The following is a 27117-nucleotide window of genomic DNA, read 5'->3' as shown; positions in this document are numbered from 1 at the left end:
ATGTTGTATTCAGCTCAAATGAAATTGGAATCGATTTGATCATGGTTTTATTTAATAAGTCATGTTCTCAAATTATTCGAAGAATGTTAAGAAAACGTTGTTTTTCTGTGGGAATTTCAGTACTTCAGCATAATGTTTCCTACAGGTTTCCTCATGGTTCTATTTAAATTCATGTTTTCAAATTGTTCAGAGTACGTTAAGAAAACCTTCCATAAAAGCCACAAGAAAACTTTTGTAACATTTAGAGAACGCTTTAAGTAACATGTATACAGGGCAGCAGCCTCTAATGTGCTAATATTTCAGTCTCTCGGTCTCAGCTTTGATGCACCTGTACTGACCTCGCCTTCTGGATGATAGTGGGGTGAACAGGCAGTGGCTCGGGTGGTTGTTGTCCTTGATGATCTTTTTGGCCATTCTGGGAAATCGGGTGCTGTAGGGGTCTTCGAGAGTAGGTAGACTGCACCTAGTGATGCATTGTGCAGACTGCACCACCCTCTGGAGAGCCCTGCCTTTGTGGGCGGTGCAGTTGCCATACCAGGCGGTAATACAAGTTTGTGAGGGTTTTAGGTGCCAAGCCAAATTTCTTCAGCCTCCTGAGGTTGAAGAGGCGCTGTTGCGCCTTCTCCACCACACTGTCTGTGTTTGTGGACCATTTTATTTTGTAAGTGATATGTACGTCGAGGAACTAGCAGTATTATTAAAATCATAACCACAACTTCCAAGGAACCAAATAGCCAGCTGTGTAGTGACTGTGTAGGCCAATTATTAGTAAGTATGTAGCCTAAAATATGAAGGGGCTCTATAAACACTTTCACAACAACTGTGGACTGCATAGCTCAGTTATTGTCTGTAGTCATATTTAGTATTTCATGGGACCTTCAGTTGTCACACCCTGATCTGTTTCACCTGTCTTTGTGCTTGTCTCCACCTCCCTCCAGGTGTAGCCCATCTTCCCCATTATCCCCTGTGTATTTATATCTGTGTTCTCTGTTTGTCTATTGCCAGTTTGTTTTGTTCATGAAACCTACCAGCGTTTGTTCCCCTGCTCCTGTCTGTCTCCCAGGTTGGATCAATGCCATCTCGATTTATGTCCTTTTAGGTTGTGGAGTATCCACATCAAACACAATGATCAAAAACAATAACTCTTGGATTTGTACTTACTATCCCCAACAACCACAGTGCATGTCTTACAAGCAGTACAGCCATGCATTTTTGGAAATAACTTATAACTTACCATATAACAAACTTTACATTTTCCACCTTGATACATAATAATGCCTCTGTGAAAAAAACACAATGTTTCTCATTCTGTGAGCGAGAGAGAGAAACAATATAACTCTATTTCATGCAACATTCAATGACATTACATTCAATTATATTCCGACTCACACCAAGGTACTACATACATTTGTCAGAGTAGGTCAGTTGAGTTCTCATCTCCGACTGAGTTTGGTGGAGCACTCGGCCCTCCCCTGGGCACTTTCTATTTGGATGGTGTACTCGCCCGAGTCTTTGGGGGTCCCGCAGACTATCAGCAAGGAGCAGACACCACAGATGGTGATTAAGTATTTGGTGTTTGGCTGATGTTGTTGCGGTACCAGGTGACGCGAGGCTTGGGATTTCCCTTTATGGCACATATAGCATTTGTAACCTTTGGGAGCTGTGTGCTGTCTCAGTGGCAGAAGGAACGATTGAGCAGTCTGCAAATCACAGGTCTTGTAGGCTGGCATGTTCACCACAAATGTTCCTAGAGAAGAGGCAGGGCAGAGAGGTCAAACGCTCATCTCACATGTCATGTAATGAATACGTTGAAATGGCAGCATTTTATAAAGGGTTAATAGATTGTTTGTAATAAATACATATAATAATAAATAATAAATAAATATAATAATAAACAGGTATAACACATTAGTACTTAATGTTGAGCTTAATGACTTAGCTGTTATTGATTATACTGTTATTATTGCCAATCTATCCATATGAGCTGATTATATGACTTGGCAATTGATCTCTTTACTTGCCTAGTAATAGCGTTCTTCCTCTTACTTCCCCAGGTGGACGACTCAGATGGGGCAGACATGCCCGTGTCCTTCTTAGCATAGACAAGGAAGTGGTGAACTTGTTGTTGAAGAGCCTGTCGGGCCACTGTGCTCCATGAGCCTTTGATGGAGTCTCGTTTAGACACAGAGTAGTGGAGGTGATCGTCACACATCTCATCAGGTGATGGTTCCCAGATCACTGTCATAGTGCCTGGGACGTTCTCCTCAAGTTCTACTGGTCCTGGGGGCTTGGGATCATCTAGTGCCAGAGTCAGAGACATGAGAGTCAGTTGGATGTAACTAACACTTTGGGAGGAAATTCTCTCATTATGTGAGAATTGTTGCATCAATCATGGCCGATGTTCATTGTGACTGCTGATATTTAAAATGCTTAATTTGTGAGTGCTGACACTTGCCATTTTTTTCATCTTGTGCAAGTTCCAATTAGCCTTGCAAGCCGCCTGATCTCGCAAGCTTACATTTAGCAAACCATTAACGTAGGAGATCAGGTATCTTGTGAGGCTAAGTTCCAATCCCTTCTCATTCTGAAATAGACTGGGAGAGCTTCATTGTATGTTACTGTACCTGTAACCCTAACCTCCACGCTGAAGGTTTCCTGGTCCACTAGGTTTTTGACCCCTATGGTGTAGATCCCTGAATCAGAGCACTCAGATGAAGTGATCACTAGCGGAGATGACGATTCAGAGTTGGAGATACTGACCCGCTTCAGCACAGGAACATCATCCTTCAGCCACGTGACTTCTGGCCATGGGGAGGCCTGTTAATAACAAGATGATTGGAACATTATCTGGATTGAAAACACCAAGCATAAGCCAATTCCAGGAATCTACCGGAAAGACCTACCAATGCAATCTGGGGAAACATTGTTTAGAGAAAGATGAGTTTACCAGTTTGACCTCTTACCCTCTTACCTCAAAGTTTAAGAGGATCCTAACAGAATTTCCTGCTCTCACCACCATTAAACTTTTCATCTTATTATTGGTGAATAATGTGTCATGGAAATTCTTACACAGGGACACTCAAAGTCAATCTTAAATGAATAATTCTTTATTACCAGTTCGCTGGAGAGGTTCCAACCAATGTTGATCAGGAGCTCCACAGTCCAATTAATACTCTTATATAGGCCTCCCGGGTGGCGCAGTGGTTAAGGCCGCTGTACTGCAGCGCCAGCTGTGCCACCAGAGACTCTGGGTTAGCGCCCAGGCTCTGTCGTAACCGGCCGCGACCGGGAGGTCAGTGGGGCGACACACAATTGGCCTAGCGTCGTCCGGGTTAGGGAGGGTTTGGCCGGTAGGGAAATCCATGTCTCATCGCGCACCAGTGACTCCTGTGGTGGGCCGGGCGCAGTGCGCACTAACCAAGGTTGCCAGGTGCATGGTGTTTCCTCCGACACATTGGTGCGGCTGGCTTCCGGGTTGGATGGCGCTGTGATAAGAAGCAGTTTTGGATTGGTTGGGTTGTGTATCGGAGGACGCCTGACTTTCAACCTTCGTCTCTCCCGAGCCCATACGGGAGTTGTAGCGATGAGACAAGATAGTAGCTACTTGTAATGATCTTCGTCTGTTGTTTGTAGAAATTCAGACCGAAATGCAGCGTGTAGGTTACTCATGACTTTTAATGAAGCTAATACAGTACATGAAATAACGAAGAAGAAAACAACAAACGAATGAAACTAATACAGCCTATCTGGTGACTAACACTAAGACAGGTACAATCACCCACGAAATACAACGCGCACACAGGCTACCTAAATACGGTTCCCAATCCGAGACAACTAGAATCAGCTGACTCCAATTAGGAATCGCCTCAGGCAGCCAAGCCTAACTAGACACACCCCTACTAATACACACTCCTAATTAATACAAACCTCAATACGAAATACAACATATAAACCCATGTCACACCCTGGCCTACCCAAACATATAACAAAAACACAAGATACAATGACCAAGGCGTGACAGAACCCCCCCCTAAGGTGCGGACTCCGGGACGCACCTCAAGAGCATAGGGAGGGTCCGGGTGGGCGTCTGTCCATGGTGGCGGTTCTGGCTCGGGACGTGGACCTCACTCCATAAATGTCCTAGTTCCTCCCCTACGCGTCCTAGGATAATCCACCTTCTCCGCCGACCATGGCCTAATAGTCCGCACCCTGATCCCCACATAACTGAGGGGCAGCTCGGGACCGAGGGGCAGCTTGGGACAGAGGGGCAGCTCGGGACAGAGGGGCAGCTCGGTACTGAGAGGAAGCTCAGTACTGAGAGGAAGCTCGGTACTGAGAGGGAGCCCAGTACAGAGAGGGAGCCTAGTACTGAGAGGAAGCTCAGTACTGAGAGGAAGCTCAGGCAGGTAGTAGGCTCCGGTAAATCCAGGCTGGCTGGTGGACCTGGATGATTCAGGTTGTCTGGCCGACCTAGAAGATCTTGGCAGACTGGCACTTCTGGCGGATCCTGGCAGACTGGCACTTCTGGCGGATCCTGGCAGACTGGTGACGCTGGGCCGACTGGCGGCGCTGGGCAGACAGGAGACTCCGGCAGCGCAGGAGAGGAGAAAGGCTCTGGCTGAGCTGAACAGGCGGGAGACTCCAACATCACAGGAGGGGAGAAAAGCACTGGCTGTGCTGAACAGGCGATGCGCACTGGACGCGCTGGGCCGACTGGGAGCACTGGTGGCGCTGGACAGACAGGAGACTCCGGCAGCGCAGGAGGGGAGAAAAGCACTGGCTGCGCTGAACAGGCGAGGCGCACTGGAGGCCTGGTGCGTGGTGCTGGAACTGGTGGTACTGGCGCGAGGACACGCACAGGAAGCCTGGTGCGGGGAGCTGCTACCGGAGGACTGGTGTGTAGAGGTGGCTCTGGATAGACCGGACCGTGCAGGCGCACTGGAGCTCTTGAGCACCGAGCCTGCCCAAGCTTACCTGGCTCGATGCCCACTCTAGCCCGGCCAATAGGAAGGGCTGGTATGAGTCGCAGCTGGCTCTGCACCCGCACTGGAAACACCGTGCTCTCCATAGCATAACACGGTGCCTGCCCGGTCTCTCTAGCCGAACGGTGAGCACAGGGAGTATGCGCAGGTTTCCTACCTGGCATAACTATTCTCCCTTCTAGCCCCCCCCCAATAATTTTTTTGGGCTGTTTTTCCCGTTTCCAACCGCGTCGCCGTGCTGCCTCCTCATACATACGCCTCTCCGCTTTAGCTGCCTCTATTTCCTCCTTGGGACAGCGATATTCTCCCGGCTGCTCCCAGGGTCCTTGACCGTCTAATTCCTCCTCCCATGTCCAAATCTCCAAATGATGCATTCTCTCCCATTGCAACTGCTCTTCACGATTAACAGGGAGAGTAGGCTCAGGTCTGTTTCCTGACTCAGCCACTCTCTCTCTGCGCTTTCCCCTGTTACCTTCAGTTTTCGCTCTGTATAGCAATGCTTTCCTTCTCGATTCCATACGTGTATAGCCCTCTTCGCATTGCTGCAGGGAATCCCAGGCGGGCTCCTGGACTCGCCCTGGGTCGGCTGCCCACCTGTCGATTTCTTCCCACGTCGTATAATCCCTGCATCTGCCGTCCATAGCGTCCTCCTTTAGATCCTGCCAGTTCACACGCTGCTCGGTCTGTGAATCGTGGTGGGTGATTCTGTAATGATCTTCGTCTGTTGTTTGTAGAAATTCAGACCGAAATGCAGCGTGTAGGTTACTCATGACTTTTAATGAAGCTAATACAGTACATGAAATAACGAAGAAGAAAACAACAAACGAATGAAACTAATACAGCCTATCTGGTGACTAACACTAAGACAGGTACAATCACCCACGAAATACAACGCGCACACAGGCTACCTAAATACGGTTCCCAATCCGAGACAACTAGAATCAGCTGACTCCAATTAGGAATCGCCTCAGGCAGCCAAGCCTAACTAGACACACCCCTACTAATACACACTCCTAATTAATACAAACCCCAATACGAAATACAACATATAAACCCATGTCACACCCTGGCCTACCCAAACATATAACAAAAACACAAGATACAATGACCAAGGTGTGACAGAACCCCCCCCCCTAAGGTGCGGACTCCGGGACGCACCTCAAGAGCATAGGGAGGGTCCGGGTGGGCGTCTGTCCATGGTGGCGGTTCTGGCTCGGGACGTGGACCCCACTCCATAAATGTCCTAGTTCCTCCCCTTCGCGTCCTAGGATAATCCACCTTCTCCGCCGACCATGGCCTAATAGTCCTCACCCTGATCCCCACATAACTGAGGGGCAGCCCGGGACAGAGGGGCAGCCCGGGACAGAGGGGCAGCCCGGGACCAAAGCAGCCCGGTACTGAGGGGAAGCCCGGTACTGAGGGGAAGCAGCCCGGTACTGAGGGGAAGCCCGGTACTGAGGGGAAGCAGCCCGGTACTGAGGGGAAGCTCGGTACTGAGAGGAAGCTCAGTACTGAGAGGAAGCTCGGTACTGAGAGGAAGCTCGGTACTGAGAGGGAGCCCAGTACAGAGAGGGAGCCTAGTACTGAGAGGAAGCTCAGTACTGAGAGGAAGCTCAGGCAGGTAGTAGGCTCCGGTAAATCCAGGCTGGCTGGTGGACCTGGATGATTCAGGTTGTCTGGCCGATCTAGAAGATCTTGGCAGACTGGCACTTCTGGCGGATCCTGGCAGACTGGCACTTCTGGCGGATCCTGGCAGACTGGTGACGCTGGGAAGACAGGAGACTCCGGCAGCGCAGGAGAGGAGAAAGGCTCTGGCTGAGCTGAACAGGCGGGAGACTCCAACATCACAGGAGGTGAGAAAAGCACTGGCTGTGCTGAACAGGCGATGCGCACTGGACGCGCTGGGCCGACTGGGAGCACTGGTGGCGCTGGACAGACAGGAGACTCCGGCAGCGCAGGAGGGAGAAAAGCACTGGCTGCGCTGAACAGGCGAGGCGCACTGGAGGCCTGGTGCGTGGTGCTGGAACTGGTGGTACTGGCGCGAGGACACGCACAGGAAGCCTGGTGCGGGGAGCTGCTACCGGAGGACTGGTGTGTAGAGGTGGCTCTGGATAGACCGGACCGTGCAGGCGCACTGGAGCTCTTGAGCACCGAGCCTGCCCAAGCTTACCTGGCTCGATGCCCACTCTAGCCCGGCCAATAGGAAGGGCTGGTATGAGTCGCAGCTGGCTCTGCACCCGCACTGGAAACACCGTGCCCTCCATAGCATAACACGGTGCCTGCCCGGTCTCTCTAGCCCAACGGTGAGCACAGGGAGTATGCGCAGGTTTCCTACCTGGCATAACTATTCTCCCTTCTAGCTCCCCCCCAATAATTTTTTTGGGCTGTTTTTCCCGTTTCCAACCGCGTCGCCGTGCTGCCTCCTCATACATACGCCTCTCCGCTTTAGCTGTCTCTATTTCCTCCTTGGGACAGCGATATTCTCCCGGCTGCTCCCAGGGTCCTTGACCGTCTAATTCCTCCTCCCATGTCCAAATCTCCAAATGATGCATTCTCTCCCATTGCAACTGCTCTTCACGATTAACAGGGAGAGTAGGCTCAGGTCTGTTTCCTGACTCAGCCACTCTCTCTCTGCGCTTTCCCCTGTTATCTTCAGTTTTCGCTCTGTATAGCAATGCTTTCCTTCTCGATTCCATACGTGTATAGCCCTCTTCGCATTGCTGCAGGGAATCCCAGGCGGGCTCCTGGACTCGCCCTGGGTCGGCTGCCCACCTGTCGATTTCTTCCCAAGTCGTATAATCCCTGCATCTGCCGTCCATAGCGTCCTCCTTTAGATCCTGCCAGTTCACACGCTGCTCGGTCTGTGAATCGTGGTGGGTGATTCTGTAATGATCTTCGTCTGTTGTTTGTAGAAATTCAGACCGAAATGCAGCGTGTAGGTTACTCATGACTTTTAATGAAGCTAATACAGTACATGAAATAACGAAGAAGAAAACAACAAACGAATGAAACTAATACAGCCTATCTGGTGACTAACACTAAGACAGGTACAATCACCCACGAAATACAACGCGCACACAGGCTACCTAAATACGGTTCCCAATCCGAGACAACTAGAATCAGCTGACTCCAATTAGGAATCGCCTCAGGCAGCCAAGCCTAACTAGACACACCCCTACTAATACACACTCCTAATTAATACAAACCCCAATACGAAATACAACATATGTCACACCCTGGCCTACCCAAACATATAACAAAAACACAAGATACAATGACCAAGGTGTGACAGAACCCCCCCCCCCTAAGGTGCGGACTCCGGGACGCACCTCAAGAGCATAGGGAGGGTCCGGGTGGGCGTCTGTCCATGGTGGCGGTTCTGGCTCGGGACATGGACCCCACTCCATAAATGTCCTAGTTCCTCCCCTTCGCGTCCTAGGATAATCCACCTTCTCCGCCGACCATGGCCTAATAGTCCTCACCCTGATCCCCACATAACTGAGGGGCAGCTCGGGACAGAGGGGCAGCTCGGGACAGAGGGGCAGCTCGGGACAGAGGGGCAGCTCGGGACAGAGGGGCAGCTCGGGATAGAGGGGCAACTCAGGATAGAGGGGCAACTCGGGATAGAGGGGCAGCCCGGGACAGAGGGGCAGCCCGGGACAGAGGGGCAGCCCGGGACCAAAGCAGCCCGGTACTGAGGGGAAGCCCGGTACTGAGGGGAAGCAGCCCGGTACTGAGGGGAAGCTCGGTACTGAGAGGAAGCTCAGTACTGAGAGGAAGCTCGGTACTGAGAGGAAGCTCGGTACTGAGAGGGAGCCCAGTACAGAGAGGGAGCCTAGTACTGAGAGGAAGCTCAGGCAGGTAGTAGGCTCCGGTAAATCCAGGCTGGCTGGTGGACCTGGATGATTCAGGTTGTCTGGCCGATCTAGAAGATCTTGGCAGACTGGCACTTCTGGCGGATCCTGGCAGACTGGCACTTCTGGCGGATCCTGGCAGACTGGTGACGCTGGGAAGACAGGAGACTCCGGCAGCGCAGGAGAGGAGAAAGGCTCTGGCTGAGCTGAACAGGCGGGAGACTCCAACATCACAGGAGGGGAGAAAAGCACTGGCTGTGCTGAACAGGCGATGCGCACTGGACGCGCTGGGCCGACTGGGAGCACTGGTGGCGCTGGACAGACAGGAGACTCCGGCAGCGCAGGAGGGGAGAAAAGCACTGGCTGCGCTGAACAGGCGAGGCGCACTGGAGGCCTGGTGCGTGGTGCTGGAACTGGTGGTACTGGCGCGAGGACACGCACAGGAAGCCTGGTGCGGGGAGCTGCTACCGGAGGACTGGTGTGTAGAGGTGGCTCTGGATAGACCGGACCGTGCAGGCGCACTGGAGCTCTTGAGCACCGAGCCTGCCCAAGCTTACCTGGCTCGATGCCCACTCTAGCCCGGCCAATAGGAAGGGCTGGTATGAGTCGCAGCTGGCTCTGCACCCACACTGGAAACACCGTGCCCTCCATAGCATAACACGGTGCCTGCCCGGTCTCTCTAGCCCAACGGTGAGCACAGGGAGTATGCGCAGGTTTCCTACCTGGCATAACTATTCTCCCTTCTAGCTCCCCCCCAATAATTTTTTTGGGCTGTTTTTCCCGTTTCCAACCGCGTCGCCGTGCTGCCTCCTCATACATACGCCTCTCCGCTTTAGCTGCCTCTATTTCCTCCTTGGGACAGCGATATTCTCCCGGCTGCTCCCAGGGTCCTTGACCGTCTAATTCCTCCTCCCATGTCCAAATCTCCAAATGATGCATTCTCTCCCATTGCAACTGCTCTTCACGATTAACAGGGAGAGTAGGCTCAGGTCTGTTTCCTGACTCAGCCACTCTCTCTCTGCGCTTTCCCCTGTTACCTTCAGTTTTCGCTCTGTATAGCAATGCTTTCCTTCTCGATTCCATACGTGTATAGCCCTCTTCGCATTGCTGCAGGGAATCCCAGGTGGGCTCCTGGACTCGCCCTGGGTTGGCTGCCCACCTGTCGATTTCTTCCCACGTCGTATAATCCCTGCATCTGCCGTCCATAGCGTCCTCCTTTAGATCCTGCCAGTTCACACGCTGCTCGGTCTGTGAATCGTGGTGGGTGATTCTGTAATGATCTTCGTCTGTTGTTTGTAGAAATTCAGACCGAAATGCAGCGTGTAGGTTACTCATGACTTTTAATGAAGCTAATACAGTACATGAAATAACGATGAAGAAAACAACAAACGAATGAAACTAATACAGCCTATCTGGTGACTAACACTAAGACAGGTACAATCACCCACGAAATACAATGCGCACACAGGCTACCTAAATACGGTTCCCAATCCGAGACAACTAGAATCAGCTGACTCCAATTAGGAATCGCCTCAGGCAGCCAAGCCTAACTAGACACACCCCTACTAATACACACTCCTAATTAATACAAACCCCAATACGAAATACAACATATAAACCCATGTCACACCCTGGCCTACCCAAACATATAACAAAAACACAAGATACAATGACCAAGGCGTGACACTACTAACAATTTGATACCACGAAATTGGTGAGAAAAAGGGGTAAAAATGTAAATACTAAAAAAATACACTTATATACAGACAAGTTATATTTGCACGATTTAGCTTATTCATCATTCATAATAAATTAATCATTAATGTTTGCTTCCTTCATGTGACAGACCAATACCTCACGAGGCTTCTTCTCTCTAAGCTGAGGCCTTGAAACTGAGATATCCTTTTCTCAAAACAAGGTTCTGGACGTACTGCAGATACTGACAGTGAAGATTTGTTCAATCAGTCACTTGCATGAACACATAAATTGGTTATTAGAAAAGCACCTGAATAGAACACAGAAATTGGTAAATAGAAAAGCACAAACAAACATTTTGTGATAACAATCATTACATTTTAATGTAAGCAAATAGATTTTAGCTTCTATATCAAGATACATCATTATAATAAATCATAATAAATGTTTTACTTATATTAATGGGAGTGAATTTATAAAAAGAAATACACGTTAAATAACACAATTAGGCAAACTAAGAAAAAAAACACGTGCTGCTGCCTATTTAGGAACTTAGGCTCCCAACTTCCAAACAGGGATTCCAACCAAGTTGCAGACACATGCTCTGGTTGTGGGGAATTATTCTTAGCAACAGTGGCAATATGTATTCGGAAATATATCAGTCATATTATAAGAGTGATCTGGGAAAAAAGTATGGCATTCATTACCAATGACTGCACAAGTGCCCCCTTGACCTGCCAAAAGATAGAATTGGCTCTGTTTTGCAGAGACAATTCACACAATTCGTTTAGCATTGCCAATTTTCTCTACGTCTCTAGAGATCTCCCGAATTTGGTCTAGGCAATATGCATATTGACATTCACAGGGAAGAGAGAGAACACATGTGGAGAGAAAATAATGGATGAGAGGGAGGGAAGTGAAGAGAAAGAGGTTAAAATAATGAGGATGAAATGATAGGAGGAATAGTCAAATGGTGAGTCAAAGGTATTGCCATAATGACTCAAATGTATTTGTCTGGTTACACTCAAATGAATCAGGGCCACCTTTTAGACATTATGAACCTTGAGGTTTACAGTGTTCATGTTGGTTTTCACACGGTCCATGAGCTATAAGACCAGAAACAGTACACACAGAAAACATTTAGAACATACTGAATGGTCCCAAGTCTCAAACATTGGCCTGTTCCTCCTCTCGCTCCCTTTTCTTCTCACTGAGTTTCTTCAGCATTACACGGAAGTCTATGACATCAAACTCAGCGTAGCTGCATTCATAGTCCTTCCAGTCTGCACTCACTTCTAGTTCTTAGGAAACTTTGCAGTATTTTGTTTATTTAATGTATTATTTCTTACATTGTTAGCCCAGAAAATGTTATTTGTTATTACATACAGCCGGGAAGAACTATTGGATATCAAAGCGACGGTAACTCACCAACACTATGACCAGGAATGCGACTTTTCTGAAGCGGATCCTTTGTTCGCACCTCCCAAGGCAATTGAACTGATTCTAGAAGCCCCAAACCCAAAACAATGCCGGCGAACGAGAGGTACTCGGAGCACAACACCCACCACTTCCAAGTATATTACTCGCTAATGTTCAGTTCCTGGATAATAAAGTTGACGAGCTCAAGGGCAAGGGTTTCTTTCCAGAGAGACATCAGGGATTGTAACATACTCTGTTTAACCTGTTGCGACGAGCCATCCCGGATCCGGGATCGTGAATACAGCCTCAAGCTCATTACCATAACGCAACGTTAACTATTCATGAAAATCGCAAATGAAATTAAATCAATATGCTAGCTCTCAAGCTTAAATTTTTGTTAACAACACTGTCATCTCAGATTTTCAAAATATGTTTCTCAACCATTGCAAAACAAGCATTAGTGTAACACTATTGATAGCTAGCGTAGCATTTAGCGTAGCATTTAGCGTTAGCATTCAGCAGGCAACATTTTCCCAAAAAACAGAAAAACATTCAAATGAAATCATTTACCTTTGAAGAACAGATGTTTTCAATGAGAAGACTCTCAGTTAGATAGCAAATGTTCAGTTTTTACAAAAATATTATTTGTTTAGGACAAATCGCTCCGTTTTCTGCGTCACGTTTAGCTACGAAACCTGTATACATGATTGTGTAAATCTATCCGCAAGCTCATTAGCATAACGCAACGTTAACTATTCATGAAAATCGCAAATGTAATGAAATAAATCTATTTGCTCTCAAGCTTAGCCTTTTGTTAACAACACAGTCATCTCAGATTTTCAAAAATATGCTTCTCAACCATTGCAAAACAAGCATTTGTGTAACACTATTGACAGCCTAGCATAGTATTATGCCTGACATTCAGCAAGCAACATTTTCACAAAAACCAGAAAAACATTCAAATAAAATAATTTACCTTTGAAGAACTTTGAAGAACTTCAGATGTTTTCAATGAGGAGACTCTCAATTAGATTGCAAATGTTCAGTTTTTACAAAAATATTATTTGTGTTGACAAATCTCTCCGTTTTCTCCATCACGTTGGGGTAAGAAAAAAAAAGAAAATTAAGTAATTAAAACACAAACTTTTTCCAAATGAACTCCATAATATCGACAGAAACATGACAAACCGATGTTTAGAATCATTCCTCAAGGAGTTTTTCACATATCTATCGACGATAAATCCATCGTGGCAGTTGACTTTCTCTTCTGAAGAAATGGAACACGCATGGACTTACTGATTACGCACACAGGACACCGGGCGGGACACCAGGTAAATGTAGTCTCTTATGTTCAATCTTCCAATGATATGCCTACAAACACGTCACAATGCTGCAGACACCTCGGGGAATATACAGAAAGCGCAGGCTCATTCCTGTCGAATTCACAGCCATATAAGGAGACATTGGAACACAGCGCCTTCAGAATCCGGGGCATTTCCTGTATGAAACATCATCTTGGTTTCGCCTGTTGCATTAATTCTGGGGCACGCACAGATAATATCTTTGCAGTTGGAGACGTCAGAGTTGTGTCTTTCCAAGGCTGTCAATTCCATGCATAGTGGAGCATCTTTTCGTGACAAAATATTGCGCTTAAAACGGGCACGTCTTTTTATCCAATAATGACACAGCGCCCCTATAGGTTCAAGAGGTTAAAAAGGATCAGACTCTTTTTTTCAAATCTAACTGCCTGTAGCTCAGGACCTGAAGCAATGATATGCATATTATTAATACCATTTGGAAGGAAACACTGAAGTTTGTGGATGTAGAAGAATATAACACATTAGATCTGGCAAAAGATAACACAAAGAAAAAAAACTGTTCTTTATATTATCTTTGTACTATCATCTTTGAAATGCAAGAGAAAGGCCATGATGCATTATTCCAACCCAGCTGACAGTTTGATTTTGCCTCTGGATGGTAGCAGTGTATGGAAAAAGTTTTAGACTGATCCAATGAACCATTGTATTTTGGTTCAAAATGTTGTATCAAGGCTGCCCAAATGTGCCTAATTTGTTTATTAATAACTTTTCATGTTCAAAACTGTGCACTCTCCTCAAACAATAGAATGGTATTCTTTCACTGTAATAGCTACTGTAAATTGGACAGTTCAGTTAGATTAACACTAATTTAAGCTTTTTGCCAGTATCAGAAATGTCTATGTCCTGGGAAATGTTCTTGTTACTTACAACCTCATGCTAATCACATTAGCCTACATTAGCTCAACTGTCCCATGGACGAGACACCGATCCCGAAGAAGTGCCACATAAAGACAGCAACCTTCCCACTTGCCACTAGAAAAGGAGTGGGCTGGACATGCTGAGAGATGAGTTTGGATTGGTCTGCCATATAGAAGGCTTTTGTCTATTTGAGCTGGTCAGTCTGTGTTGGTAATCACGTCGAACGTGGCTTTTTTGTTTATGTAGCTGCATTTGTGTTGCTCTCCACTTTCTGGAGGGATCGAGTTTTGAAATCAGTGGAATTAGAGTATGATAACTAAAGAGATGGGAAAACACCTGTTTCCAGATTATGTCTTCAAACTAAGGGCATTTGTGGCATGGATCCGTGACAGGGAGACGCGTCCATCATGAATGATGATGTACACTGGTAAGATAGTCTAGTTAGAAACGTGTAATATCTGAAAATGTAGCTAATTGACAGAAAGTGGTTTTATTTCAAGCTAAAGTGTACTGTTAGCTAGCGTTAGCTGGCTGGCTCGTTAGCTAATGTGACATGATGTGTGTGATCTTACATGTTGTTTACCTAGCTAGGTTAATTGTTTACCTAGGTACATTAGCTAGCTACATGTCCCGTTGAATATGGTCGGTGTCAGTAAATGTCAGGAAAAATGCATAATGAAATTGTTGCAAACAGAGCTGGTTAGGCTGTTTTCATGTTATCCAGAGGTAAACAAATCATCGGCCAGAGCGTTGTGTGCCCACTGAATGCAAGGAGATGGGTGGTGCTAAAGCTTAAGAGGGTGTAAACGATGCTGAATGTGTGTAGACAAAGAACAGCTCTTTCAACGAAACACTTAAATGCCATTTTCTCAAAAGTGAGTCTAGAAAGTTTAGCAACTTTCAAAGCAGAATTACTTTCCCATTGTTCCTCAAATGCAGTGTATGATAAACCATTTTGTAGCCCTGAGTCTCTACTTTTATCCAATATAAAAAACAGAAATTCAAATTGACCAAATCCAGGTGGTGAGTCATATTATCATACAGTATGTGCTAATATGCATCTACTGATAAAACGCATTTGGATAAAAACATATTTGTTACGTTCAAAGTGCTTTCCCGTGAAGTCGTGACTTGCAACATACGCCTAGTTTCCTGAATCGGGTCACATATGCTAGAATATGCTAAATATGCTACTTTTTTTCTTGGTTGGGACATCTGTTTTTGGGAAATGCTGGGTTATTGCATAGCCTCTCGCAAATGTTCCTTTCTCAGGATACCTAGAGGCAAAATCATTACTATCCGTTGGGTGATTGGTTGAGGTGCGTGAAGTCACTCCGAACCCTTATGCCACGTTCACGTCATGTCGGAAACTCGGAACGTCCGAGTTAAAATTAACATAGCTTATTTGCTTAGAGCTTCCTATTGGTTGATTCTGATACTTTCCTAGTCAGAAACCCATACACATACACATACACATACATGTGTAATCAAGTCGGAAATTTCAGAGTGGATTTGAAACCAGAAGTAAACCACCAAATTCAATGACAGTTGACTTAAAAAATAATAATATATAATCTAACATTCCCGTGCTCCAATAACATTGTCGCCGAATAGGGCTTGCTAGCTAGCTACAGTGTTTGAGTCACCTCAGCAGTTTTCTTATAAAACAGCTCAGCTAGTTAGCAAAAATGCTCATTTGTGATGCTAGCTAGCTAACATATTAGCTAGACTGCGTCTAGACTTGGAAGCTCATGGGGGCTTCAAGAAACAGAGGATTAGATGATTTCATCATGGACAAAAACAACTAGCTACTAGAACTGATCCGATGGACATGGGCTAATGAAATTTGGTATGTAAGCCTTATGTATATGTCCTTAGAAGCTTTGTGAATATAAAGTCACTGCAGCCTTAGATGGTTGCATCAGACCAGTTGGTAGCACTATAGATGTCATTGGTACCAGTGGCACCATAGTATCCTTGAGCAATAACTAAGTGGACTTTGTCTCATGCAAATTAATTTTAGATTTTAATTATGCAGACAAACAATATGAAATATCCTGATTAGTATAGCTGTATAATCACATATTTTTGCCCTATTATATGGTCTGAATGAAGTGAAAATTTGATATTTTATTCTGTACATTTAGAAAGCGGAAGGCTTGCCGCTTGCATATCAGTGATTTACAGCTGTGAGATTGGAGTATTTTGGCTAATGTTGAGTGTACCAACTGAGGGTAAAATAAACAAGGTAATTTTTTCATTGATTGCACATAAAGGAAGAAAGCTCCTACATGATAGTGCTTGATTTGTTATCCAACTGATCTTGTGTCCTTTCTGTCATCCCGTGAACCCCATTCATTGCTGCTCACAGCTATAAAGATTGCTTTTTATAAATAATGTTTCGATGTTACATTTAACTGCTGACAATACTGTTATCTTGGCAATTTCTTTCTAGTTGATGTCAGAGGTCAGCATGTTGGAGAATTCGGAGCTCAGGGATGATAAATGAGTTTCCCACTAGTAATTACGAGTTTGAGTGGCGTTCAATCGGGTGTTTCCTAGTCGTATGTGGTTAATACCACCTTCCCACTTGGTTATGAAGGAAGAATTAAGCCAGGCCTCAATAATGCCAGATAATTGCCATGTAGCAACACGTCCTCTGTTTGGCTACAACAGAAATGACAGAGTTTGCATTTGTTGTTCCTCAAAATGAATTTCGAGAGGGACGATGGATATAGCGTCATCCATTCATCAGTTAATCACTCAATATCTTAGGCACCACTGGCCCAATTTTGACGAAACATGCGTCTTGCCATAAAGGTCAAGCATTTCTAAAATGACACTGATTGTCCCAAGGGGGGTGCTATAGTAAATAATTGAAATTCTGAATATTAAACAAGCGTATCTCCAGTCCTGTTTGAGCTACAGTCATAGCTCAAACGGAACATTTATTTCAGCCCATAAGCAACACGTTTCCCAAAAGGACCCATGAGCTACATCTAATTGATTTTCTGCAAATTATACTTTTTGTTCCTCACTAAACTTTGAACAAGCATATCTCCTGCCCCATTTGAGCTCCAGTCATGTAATTGTGTACATATATGCATCTCCTCATCAGAAACAAGTTTCCCATAAGGACCTTGATTTAGCCAATTTGACATTACCCAACACAAAGGATGGATGAACACAAGGACGCATGCAGTTCTGGTTGACATCCCTTCCTGAGCACAAAAAGAAAACATTTCAACTCTTAAATTATGAGGAATCAAAGGTAAGTTCTAACCATTACTTATCATAGAAATCGCGGAGGCCCAATCAAAAGCACCTGTTAGAGACAGACAGGTAGAATGGCGAATGAGTTGAGCATGTCACCTCCTTATTTTTAAAATTTCACCTTTATTTAACCATGTAGGCTAGTTGAGAACAAGTTCTCATTTGCAACTGCGACCTGGCCAAGATAAAGCGAAGCAGTTTGACACATACAACAACACTGTGACACTGTTCGTAATAATGATGGTCAGACCAAGGCGCAGCGTACGTAAAGTTCCACATAATTTTAATGAATAAAGTGAAACTTAAGCAAATACAAAACAAATAAAGAATAAACTAACCTTGACGACAATGCAGTGATGACAGGCAACTAAACATAAACAATATCCCATAACCCACAGGTGGAAAAAATGATACTTAAGTATGATTCCCAATTAGAGACAACGATAACCAGCTGCCTCTAATTGGGAATCATACAAATCACCAACATAGAAAATCAAACCTAGAACCCCAAATAGAAAATATAAATTAGAACAACCCCCCAGTCACACCCTGACCTACTCTACCATAGAAAATTCAGGCTTTCTATGGTCAGGACTTGACAAACACAGAGTTAGACATGGAATAAACAAACATATAATCAATAATACAGAAGAAAAATCTATATACAGCATGTGCAAAGGATAAGAGAGGTAAGGCAATAAATAGGCCCTGGTGGCGAAGTAATTAAAATATAGCAATTAAACACTGGAATGGTAGAATGTGCAGAAGATGAATGTGCAAGTAGAGATACTGGGGTGTAAAGGAGCAAGATAAATAAATAAATACAGTATGGGGATGAGGTAGATTGGATGGGCTATTTACAGATGAGCTGTGTACAGGTGCAGTGATCTGTGAGCTGTTCTGACAGCTGGTGCTTATAGCTAGTGCGGGAGGTAAGAGTCTCCAGCTTTAGTGATTTTTGCAGTTCGTTCCAGTCATTGGCAGCAGAGAACTGGAAATAGAGGCGGCCGAAGGAAGAATTGGCTTTGGGGGTGACCAGTGAGATATACCTGCTAGAGCGCGTGCTATGGGTGGGTGCTGCTATGGTGACCAGTGAGCTGAGATAAGGCGAGGATTTACCTAGCAGAGACTTATAGATGACCTGGAGCCAGTGGGTTTGGCGACGAGTATGAAGCGAGGGCCGGCCAACGAGAGCGTACAGGTCGCAGTGGTGGGTAGTACAGTATATGGGGCTTTGGTGACAAAACGGATGACACTGGTAGACTGCATTTAGTTTTACTTGCATTTAAGAGCAGTTGGAGGCCACGGAAGGAGAGTTGTATGGCATTAAAGCTCATCTGGAGGTTAGTTAACACAGTGTCCAAAGAATGGCCAGAGGTATACAGAATGGTGTCGTCTGCGTAGAGGTGGATCAAAGAATCACCAGCAGCAAGAGCAACATCATTGATGTATACATAGAAGAGATTCGGCCCAAGAATTGAAGTCTGTGGCACACCCATAGAGACTTCCAGAGGTCCGGACAACAGGCCCTCCGATTTGACATACTGAACTCTATCAGAGAAGTAGTTGGTGAACCAGGCGAGGGAATTATTTGAGAAACCAAGGCTGTTGAGTCTGCCAATAAGAATGCTGTGATTGACAGAGTCGAAAGCCTTAGCCAGGTCAATGAATACGGCTGCACAATAATGTCTCTTATCGATGGTGGTTATGATATCGTTTAGGACCCTGAGCGTGGCTGAGGTGCACCCATGACCAGCTCTGAAACCAGATTGCATAGCGGAGAAGGTACGGTGGGATTCAAAATGGTCGGTAATCTGTTTGTTAACTTGGCTTCCGAAGACCTTAGAAAGGCATTGTAGAATATATATAGGTCTGAAGCAGATTGGGTCTAGAGTGTCTCCCCCTTTGAAGAGGGGGGATGACCGCAGCAGCTTTCCAATCTATATGAATCTCAGACGATAAGAAAGATAGGTTAAACAGGCTAGTAATAGGGGTTGCAACAATTTCGGCAGAACATTTTAGAAGGAGAGGGTCCAGGTTGTCTAGCCCGGCTGATTTGTAGGGGTCCAGATTTTGCAGCTCTTTCGGAACATCAGCTATCTGGATTTGGGTGAAGGAGAAGTGGGGGAGGTTTGGGCGAGTTGCTGTGGGGAGCGCAGGGCTGTTGACCGGGGTAGGGGTAGCCAGGTGGAAAGCATGGCCAGGCGTTGAAAAATTCTTATTGAAATTCTCAATTATAGTGGATTTATAACAATGTTTCTGTCATGTTTTGTCATATATTGTCTTGTCATTATGCTTTCCCTTCTGTTCGTTTCCCCCTGCTGGTCTTATTAGGTTCGTTCCCTTTTTTCTCTCTCCCTCCCTCTCTCTCTTCTCTCTATCGTTCCGTCCCTGCTCCCAGCTGTTCCTATTTCCCTACTCAATCATCTAATCTTTTCACACCTGTTCCGTATTTTGCCCTCTGATTAGAGTCCCTATTTCTCCCCTTGTTTTCCGTTTCTGTGCTGTCGGATCCTTGTATATTGTTCGCCGTGCTGTGTCTTTGTCTCGCCCTGTCGTGTCTTGTTTCCCTCAGATGCTGCGTGTGAGCAGGTGTCTGAGTCTGCTACGGTCGGTGCCTTCCCGAGGCAACCTACAGTTTATGGTCGAGTCTCCAGTCTGTCCTCGTCACTACGAGTGGAATTCGTTTTTTATGTTTTGTTTTCTGCTCTGATTTGTCTAGGAGTATTGCCTATTTCCTTTACTGGAATAAAGACTCTGTTTTCGCCAAGTCGCTTTTGGGTCCTCATTCACCTGCATAACAGTTTCCTAGCCTCAGTACAGTGGGTCGCTGGGAGGAGGTGCTCTTATTCTCCATGGACTTTACAGTGTCCCAGAACATTTTGGAGTTTGTGCTACAGGATGCAAATTTCTGCTTGAGAAATCTAGCCTTTTCTTTCCTAACTTCCTGTGTATATTTGTCCCTAACTTTCCTGAAAAGTTGCATATCACGGGGGCTGTTCGATGCTAATGCAGAACGCCACAGGATGTTTTTGTGCTGGTCAAGGGCAGTCAGGTCTGGAGAGAACCAAGGGCTATATCTGTTCCTGGTTCTACATTTTTTGAAAGGGGCATGCTTATTTGAGATGGTGAGGAAAGCACTTTTAAAGAATAGCCAGGCATCCTGTACTGACGGGATGAGGTCAATATCTTTCAAGGATACCCAGGACAGGTCGATTAGAAAGGCAGGGTTTTTGGTGGACTTCCTAAGCCAGGATTCAGACACGGCTAGGACATCCGGGTTGGCAGAGTGTGCTAAAGCAGTGAATAAAACAAACTTAGGGAAGAGGCTTCTAATGTTAACATGCATGAAACCAAGGCTTTACGGTTACAGAAGTCAACAAATGAGAGCCCCTCTTGAGTAGGAGTGGAGCTAGGCACTGCAGGGCCTGGATTAACCTCTACATCACCAGAGGAACAGAGGAGGAGTAGAATGAAGGTACGACTAAGGACAGTAATGGACAAGGCATATTGATATTAGGGAAAGGCATACGTAGCCGGTTCATCAATAGGGGTCTAGTGAGTGGTTGGGCTGGCTGGAGACACAGCGATTCAGACAGCTAGCAGGACGGGGCTAGCAATCTAACAGACCGGGTCTAACAAGCTAGCAGATGGGCCTTAGAGGGACATCTCGATGGAGTAAAGTCTGTTTTGTTCTCCGTGTGCAGTGACGTTGATAGACCAGTCATGATGGATTAGTAGGGTTCCGAGTAGCAGAGGGGTTCAAGTCCAATTGGCAAAATAGGTATGATGTCCCAAGAAATTGGCCGATCGATCTATACAGCTAACAGTCCAATATGCTCTAGACAGCTAGCAGCTAGCGGACCGCGGATAGCGGGCATTCAGGAGTGGTCACGATGTAGTGGCCAGTTGAGTATCCCCTCGAGCAGATTACGTTGTAGTCCAGTCGTGAAGGATCGGCGGGGTTCCGTGTCCCGTATCAACAGTAGAAAGGGTCCTGGTATTGTAGCCCAGGAGTGGCTGATGGGCCGCTTTAGCTAACCAGGAGAAAGGGCCAAGCTTAGGCTTGCTTAATGCTAATTGGTGCTTGCTCCAGGACCGACGTTAGCCAGTACTCGGATAGCAGCTAGCTAACTCCAAAGATCCAGGTGAAAATGTCCCGAGCTTGCGGTAGGAATCCAGGGATATGGAGAGAATATGGAGGTCCGGTGTGCTCTGGTTTGAGTCACGTTGTACAAACTGGCGAGAGCTTTCTAAGCTAAAGGTTAGCTGATGACTGCTAGCAGTGGTTAGCTGATTACTAGCTAGTGAGCTGGCTAGCTTCTGTTGGGGGATTTTGGATTCGAGGTGAATAATACTTTAGAAAAAAAAAATAGATCCGCACCACATTGGGTGAGGCGGCTTGCAGGAGAGTGTTTTGAAGTTGAGTTTTAGAAAAAATATAAACACAGGACACTACGAGGACAAAATACGTCTGACTGCTACGCCATCTTGGAAGGAGTCACTCTCCCCTCTCCCATCTAGTCATTCTCGCTTCTCTTCCTCACAAATAGCATTACTCCCTAGCTCTCCTCAGCATGACTGACCTGGCCATGCACAAAATCCGGGTTTGGCAACCCTCCCATGGTGGAGCCGTCACTGGCTAACCACTTAAACACCTCGTGCAGTGTTACTATCAACACCGGCACCTCACTCCCTAGAAAGAGGGAGCTCTTTATTGCCTCTATTTTCAGAAGATGTACAAAGCCTTAGCCAATTCAGTCAGAGCTCTCAATGTGACCTCTTTATTGTTGGCTTATCAGGTTGAGCTACTGGAGGAGGTGGGGAAGCAACTGGATTTCAGCCACCCTAGATCCAGATGCTTGGGAGGAGTTTTGTGTGGTTACAGATCTAAACCTCTGCTTCCCGTAGTGCCATTCAAGGCTGTGGTCGTACCATGAGCCTAGCAGTGATGGGAGAAAGGGCACTTTGACTGAGCTTATCCAGCTTAAAATACAAAGAAAAGGTGGACCTCATGGAAGCCCCCGTGACACCCAAGGAGTTGTTGGGAACCTCTGTCTCACCATGTGACAGAAGTGTGACATGCACAAGAAAGAAGGTGAAGCCTTCAATTCCTCACCCCAGCCTCACTCAGGCTAGATCGCTGAACCAGGCCAAACCTGTAAGTAATCAGTCCTACAGTAGGTTACAGCAGGGTTCCGCCCTTATAACCCTCCTTGGGGAGGTAAGCTGAGGAGGATAGAGCGCAAAGCCTACGCCTCCCTACCCACTCTCCTCGGGTTTAACTCTTGCCACTCCTTCCCCTCTCCTCGTTTCGCAGCAGTGGGAAGGCAAGGCTGCATTAGGACAAAACCCCTATTCTCTGTGCAGCAGCTCTCTTAGTGACAATGCTCACATGAGAAAATAGAGGAGACGCACATTTTGTTCCACCCGAGTGCCTCCCTCCCTCAGGCTCTCCCTCCAGTGTTTTAGCCAGGGGCAGAAGTCTGCATGTCAGCCCTCCTTCCGGTCTCAAGACACACTGTGGCCCTTTTCCCCTTGCCTATGGCCCTTTCTTTTGCCTCTAACTGTTATTACACGAGCAGGGCTTGTTTTTTCATCAATAACTAGGGTACTGGCAGAGTTAGTTTATCACTAAATTGATCACTAACATTTTGAAGCTGAGACATTTGCACATGCTCTGCTGAGTAGTAGTCTGACTAAGATCATACCTTGGTGTCAAAAGTGCTTCAACATAGTCAAATATAAGGCAGGCAGTGGTGTAAAGTACAGTACTTAATAAAAAAATTAGTTAAAGTACTATACTTTTTAATTCGTTTTTAGGGTATTTGTACTTTACATTTTGACAACTTTTACTTTACTACATTCTTAAAGAAATTAATGTACTTTTTTACTATATTTTCCCTGACACACAAAAGTACTCATTATATTTTGAATGCTTAGCAGGACAGAAAAATGGTCCAATTCACACACTTATCAGACAGCAAGGCAGGGCTCTCCATATGGGATGCATCAAAACAAGTATTTGAAAGAGAACTTGAGGTTACTTTTGTGAGATGTATGACCGCATTTCCCTGCCTGCAAGAGCATGAGGAAGAGAAGCATGCTTGAGAATGACCAGAGGGCGGGAGAGTGGCTTCTTATAAGGTGAGAGGTGTACCTCATTGGTCCTTCTGAGAGTATTGTTGATCCTGGCCAATCACTATATTTGATACAATCATAATATCAGAGAATCGGAGTATAGGATTATGTAATGATCAACGTTACTGGATGACATCATAAGCAAACACATACGCTGAGTGTACGAAACATTAAGAACACCTGCTCTTCACATGAGATTGACTGGCCAGGTGAATCCAGGTGAAAGCTATGATCCCTTATTGATGTCACTTGTTAAATCCACTTCAATCCGTGTAAATAAAGGGGAGTAGACAGGTTAAAGGAGGATTTCTAAGCCTCGAGACAATTGATACATGGATTGTGTATGTGTGCCATTCACAGGGTGAATAGGCAACACAAGAGATAAGATTTGTACAACTCGATGTTAGGAAGGTGTTCTTAATGTTTAGTACACTCAGTTTAAATGAAATGATTAATGTGCTTTTCACAATCAATGGTTTCGGACTGACAACTCCATGACTCCAAATACTCCTCCTTTGTTGTTGTTGTAGGTTTCTTACGCTTATGCTGTGTTCATAACCAAGTGGGAAGGTGGTAATTACCAGTTGGATGCATTCATGTCCTTTGAACTTGTTGAGAAACGCTGTTTGGCTAATGGCCATCAAGCTGCATCAACTGAAAGTACATATGTCATGCTTGTAAACAAATGATGTTCAAAAACCATAGTTTTTAATAAAAAATGTTTGACTTACATTTAACTGCCGACAATGCTGTTATCGAGGTCATTTCCTTAGTAGGTCACATCAGAGGTCAGCATGTGGGAGAAGTCGGAGCTCAGGGATGATAGATGGGTTTCCCACTAGTACGAGTTGGAGGGGCGTTCAAGTGGATTTTTCCAAGTCGTATGTGGTAAATACCACCTTTCCATTTGGTTATAAAATCAGCATTGTCATGGATAGATGAATGAAAAGACCTACCTACGTTTTCCAGCTGCTCCAAGGCCTTCTTCTTGAATCCAACTAATGAGAGATGTTAAGGATTAGCACCAAAATACAAAGACTCAACTCTTCATGCAAAATGATATGAAGTGTAAGAAAACAAATAATACCAGGCAGGCATTCTCACACTCTATAACATTCAATGCCGCAGTGCAAATAGCCTTGCCATATTCATTTGTAGAATAGCATTTGTAAGTGTCTACCTCCTCTCCAGACACTCTGGGAATCTGGTGAAATAAATCAACTATATAAGGACAACTGACTGGATTCATGGGTTATACGCATGCTATTGCACAAGGTTAGATTCACCTCTAAAGTGTATTCACCAGTAGCGTCTTCATATTTGTTTTTCTGTGTTGAAATGTCTCTGTGTCTGACATATGCCCCTTGGCTCTTCCCCAAGTCACTACCAGTTTGGGATCTCCACACACATGGGCTTTGAAAATGCCTAATTTACCTGTATGATATGCAAAAACATGGATTCATGATAAAATACCTCAATCCCAATGTGAATTACACTCGAAAAGCTATTGCACATAGACCAATACTGAGAGGGCATAGGTCTGATACAGATCTCCTAAAACATCCAAGGGGCTTAGCCTCTTGAATGGTTAGAGTGATGGGAAGTCTGGGGTGCTCTTGCCCCCTGGTAAGTCCTCTTTTTATTTATTTAACTAGGCAAGTCAGTTAAGATTTTTTTTTTTTTTTTACAATGGCGGCTTAACCCAGATGACGCTGGGCCATATGTGCACTGCATAGGAATCCCAATCACAGCCAGTGGTGATACAGCCTGGAATTGAACCAGGGTCTATAGTGACACCTCTAGCACCGAGATGCTGTGCCTTAGACCGCTTGGCCACTCAGGAGCCCCTCTATAAACTGCGTGATCATGACCCCCTCTATAAACTGCGTGATCATGACCCCAGGAACCTTGGACCTCTTGATGCCAGCAGGAGAAAAGATGAGACGCAAAAAGAAAATAAGTCAGATAAAGCCCCAACAAATGTGATACATAAACATAGATCCAGCCAATGTATCAATATACACTGAGTGCACAAAACATTAGGAACATCTACTCATTCCATTACCAGGTGAGTCCATGTGAAAGCTATGATCCCTTGAGAAATCCACTTCAATCCGTGGAGATGCATCATTCACCCAAGTTTAGTCAAAATCGGGCCAGTGATGTGTCAGCTATCGCATGAAATTAAAGTACGAACAGATGGAGGGAGATCCACAGTCCCTCCCCAATTTCATCGTGGGGGAAATATATTAAATAATGGTATATTTATTAAGTTACAAGTCATTAGTAGAGTTATTCTGTTATCTTAGCAAGCAGTAGACCTGGGTCTAGGCTACAGAAGTTTTTAGCAGAAACCCTTATCCAGAACAACTTACCGTAGTGAGCATGTATTTTTTTCCTGCTTTTTCATACTTGTCTCCCATGGGAATCAAACTCACAACCTTGGCTTGGCAAGCGCAATGCTCTACCAATTGAGCCACACAGGACCACATACTATGCACCTGCTGCATATCTGTCCCTGAAATGAAGCGGTTCTATATTTTGTATGACAAATATATTCCTACCAGCAGATGTCAGTCATGGCATGCTTTCCCCCAAGTGGGGTACTGGAAATGGTGTCAAAGTCTTTACTGTGACAATAATAATCCAAAATGCACTGTGCAGCCTGTAACACTTTTTTTATTATTCTTGTCCTTGAATCTGAATAGCATTTTACATTTTCACACAGGAGAATGGCCTGTAGTTTTAGGAAGTGTTGTGTCTTGATAAGAGCGATTGTGTATATATATATATTTAAAAAAATGCAATCCAGAAGAATGTAAAGTATGCATGCACATTCTTCTGGAATGCATTTTTTCATATACACACACACACACACACAATAGAGATACAATACCGCAATACCGCTTTTTTTTCATCCAAAATAGCTTGAACATTGATTGTTTGTGTTTTTCATATTCAGATCTGCCTTAAAGGCAGCATGACCTAAACTGATTTGATTGGTTGTCCAGAATATTTCTAACCTCAGGACACACAATCAAAATGTACCTAATTTGACCTCATTGTGTGGAATTTGAAAAACAATATATACGGATGAGTGAAAAAGCAAAACTTGTGTTTGATCACTGTCCTACCTTTAAAAAATTTAAAAATCTACTTCATGTTCAGCCTGTGAAGGGCCTGGGCATGCAAAGACAAAGTGATGGAAGCAGATGGGACGAGAGACGTTCCTCCTGGTAAGGACTTGTTGAAAGGGAGAGGAGAAGCACCTTTCTGGCAAAGACATGGCTGAGACCTAGTACTTGGTACAGAGACATTAGGACACATAAAGACAGGATAGATTCCAACATGGAGACATACAATAATATGGTAACATTTGACTTAAAGTCGCAAATTCTGAATATACAGAGAGGTAAAGTATTATAAACCTTATAAAACACCATAAAGGATAATAACAGTTTGTTTAAAGTGTGAACAACTCAATAGATGGGGTGAAAGACAAAACAGGTACAAAGG

General features: G+C 45.2%; 1 protein-coding gene across 1 annotated transcript in view; it reads right to left on the bottom strand.

Moving 5' to 3' along the window:
- Positions 1–1433: 1433 nt before the first annotated feature.
- Positions 1434–27117, bottom strand: part of LOC124046869 (immunoglobulin-like and fibronectin type III domain-containing protein 1) — a 58943-nt gene continuing 33259 nt past the window's right edge. Inside the window, exons 3-6 of the mRNA XM_046367655.1 lie at positions 2625–2801; positions 2047–2298; positions 1652–1747; positions 1434–1528 (exon numbers count right to left, since the gene is read on the bottom strand). Coding sequence (XP_046223611.1) covers positions 1434–1528; positions 1652–1747; positions 2047–2298; positions 2625–2801 — 620 coding nt within the window. The remainder of the gene's footprint in view (positions 1529–1651; positions 1748–2046; positions 2299–2624; positions 2802–27117) is intronic.

This window comes from Oncorhynchus gorbuscha, linkage group LG10 (genome assembly GCF_021184085.1).
Source record: "Oncorhynchus gorbuscha isolate QuinsamMale2020 ecotype Even-year linkage group LG10, OgorEven_v1.0, whole genome shotgun sequence".
In the NCBI taxonomy this organism is placed as follows: Eukaryota; Metazoa; Chordata; class Actinopteri; order Salmoniformes; family Salmonidae; genus Oncorhynchus; species Oncorhynchus gorbuscha.
Note: the sequence above shows the minus strand (reverse complement) of the source record. Positions and strands in the feature narration are given on the sequence as shown.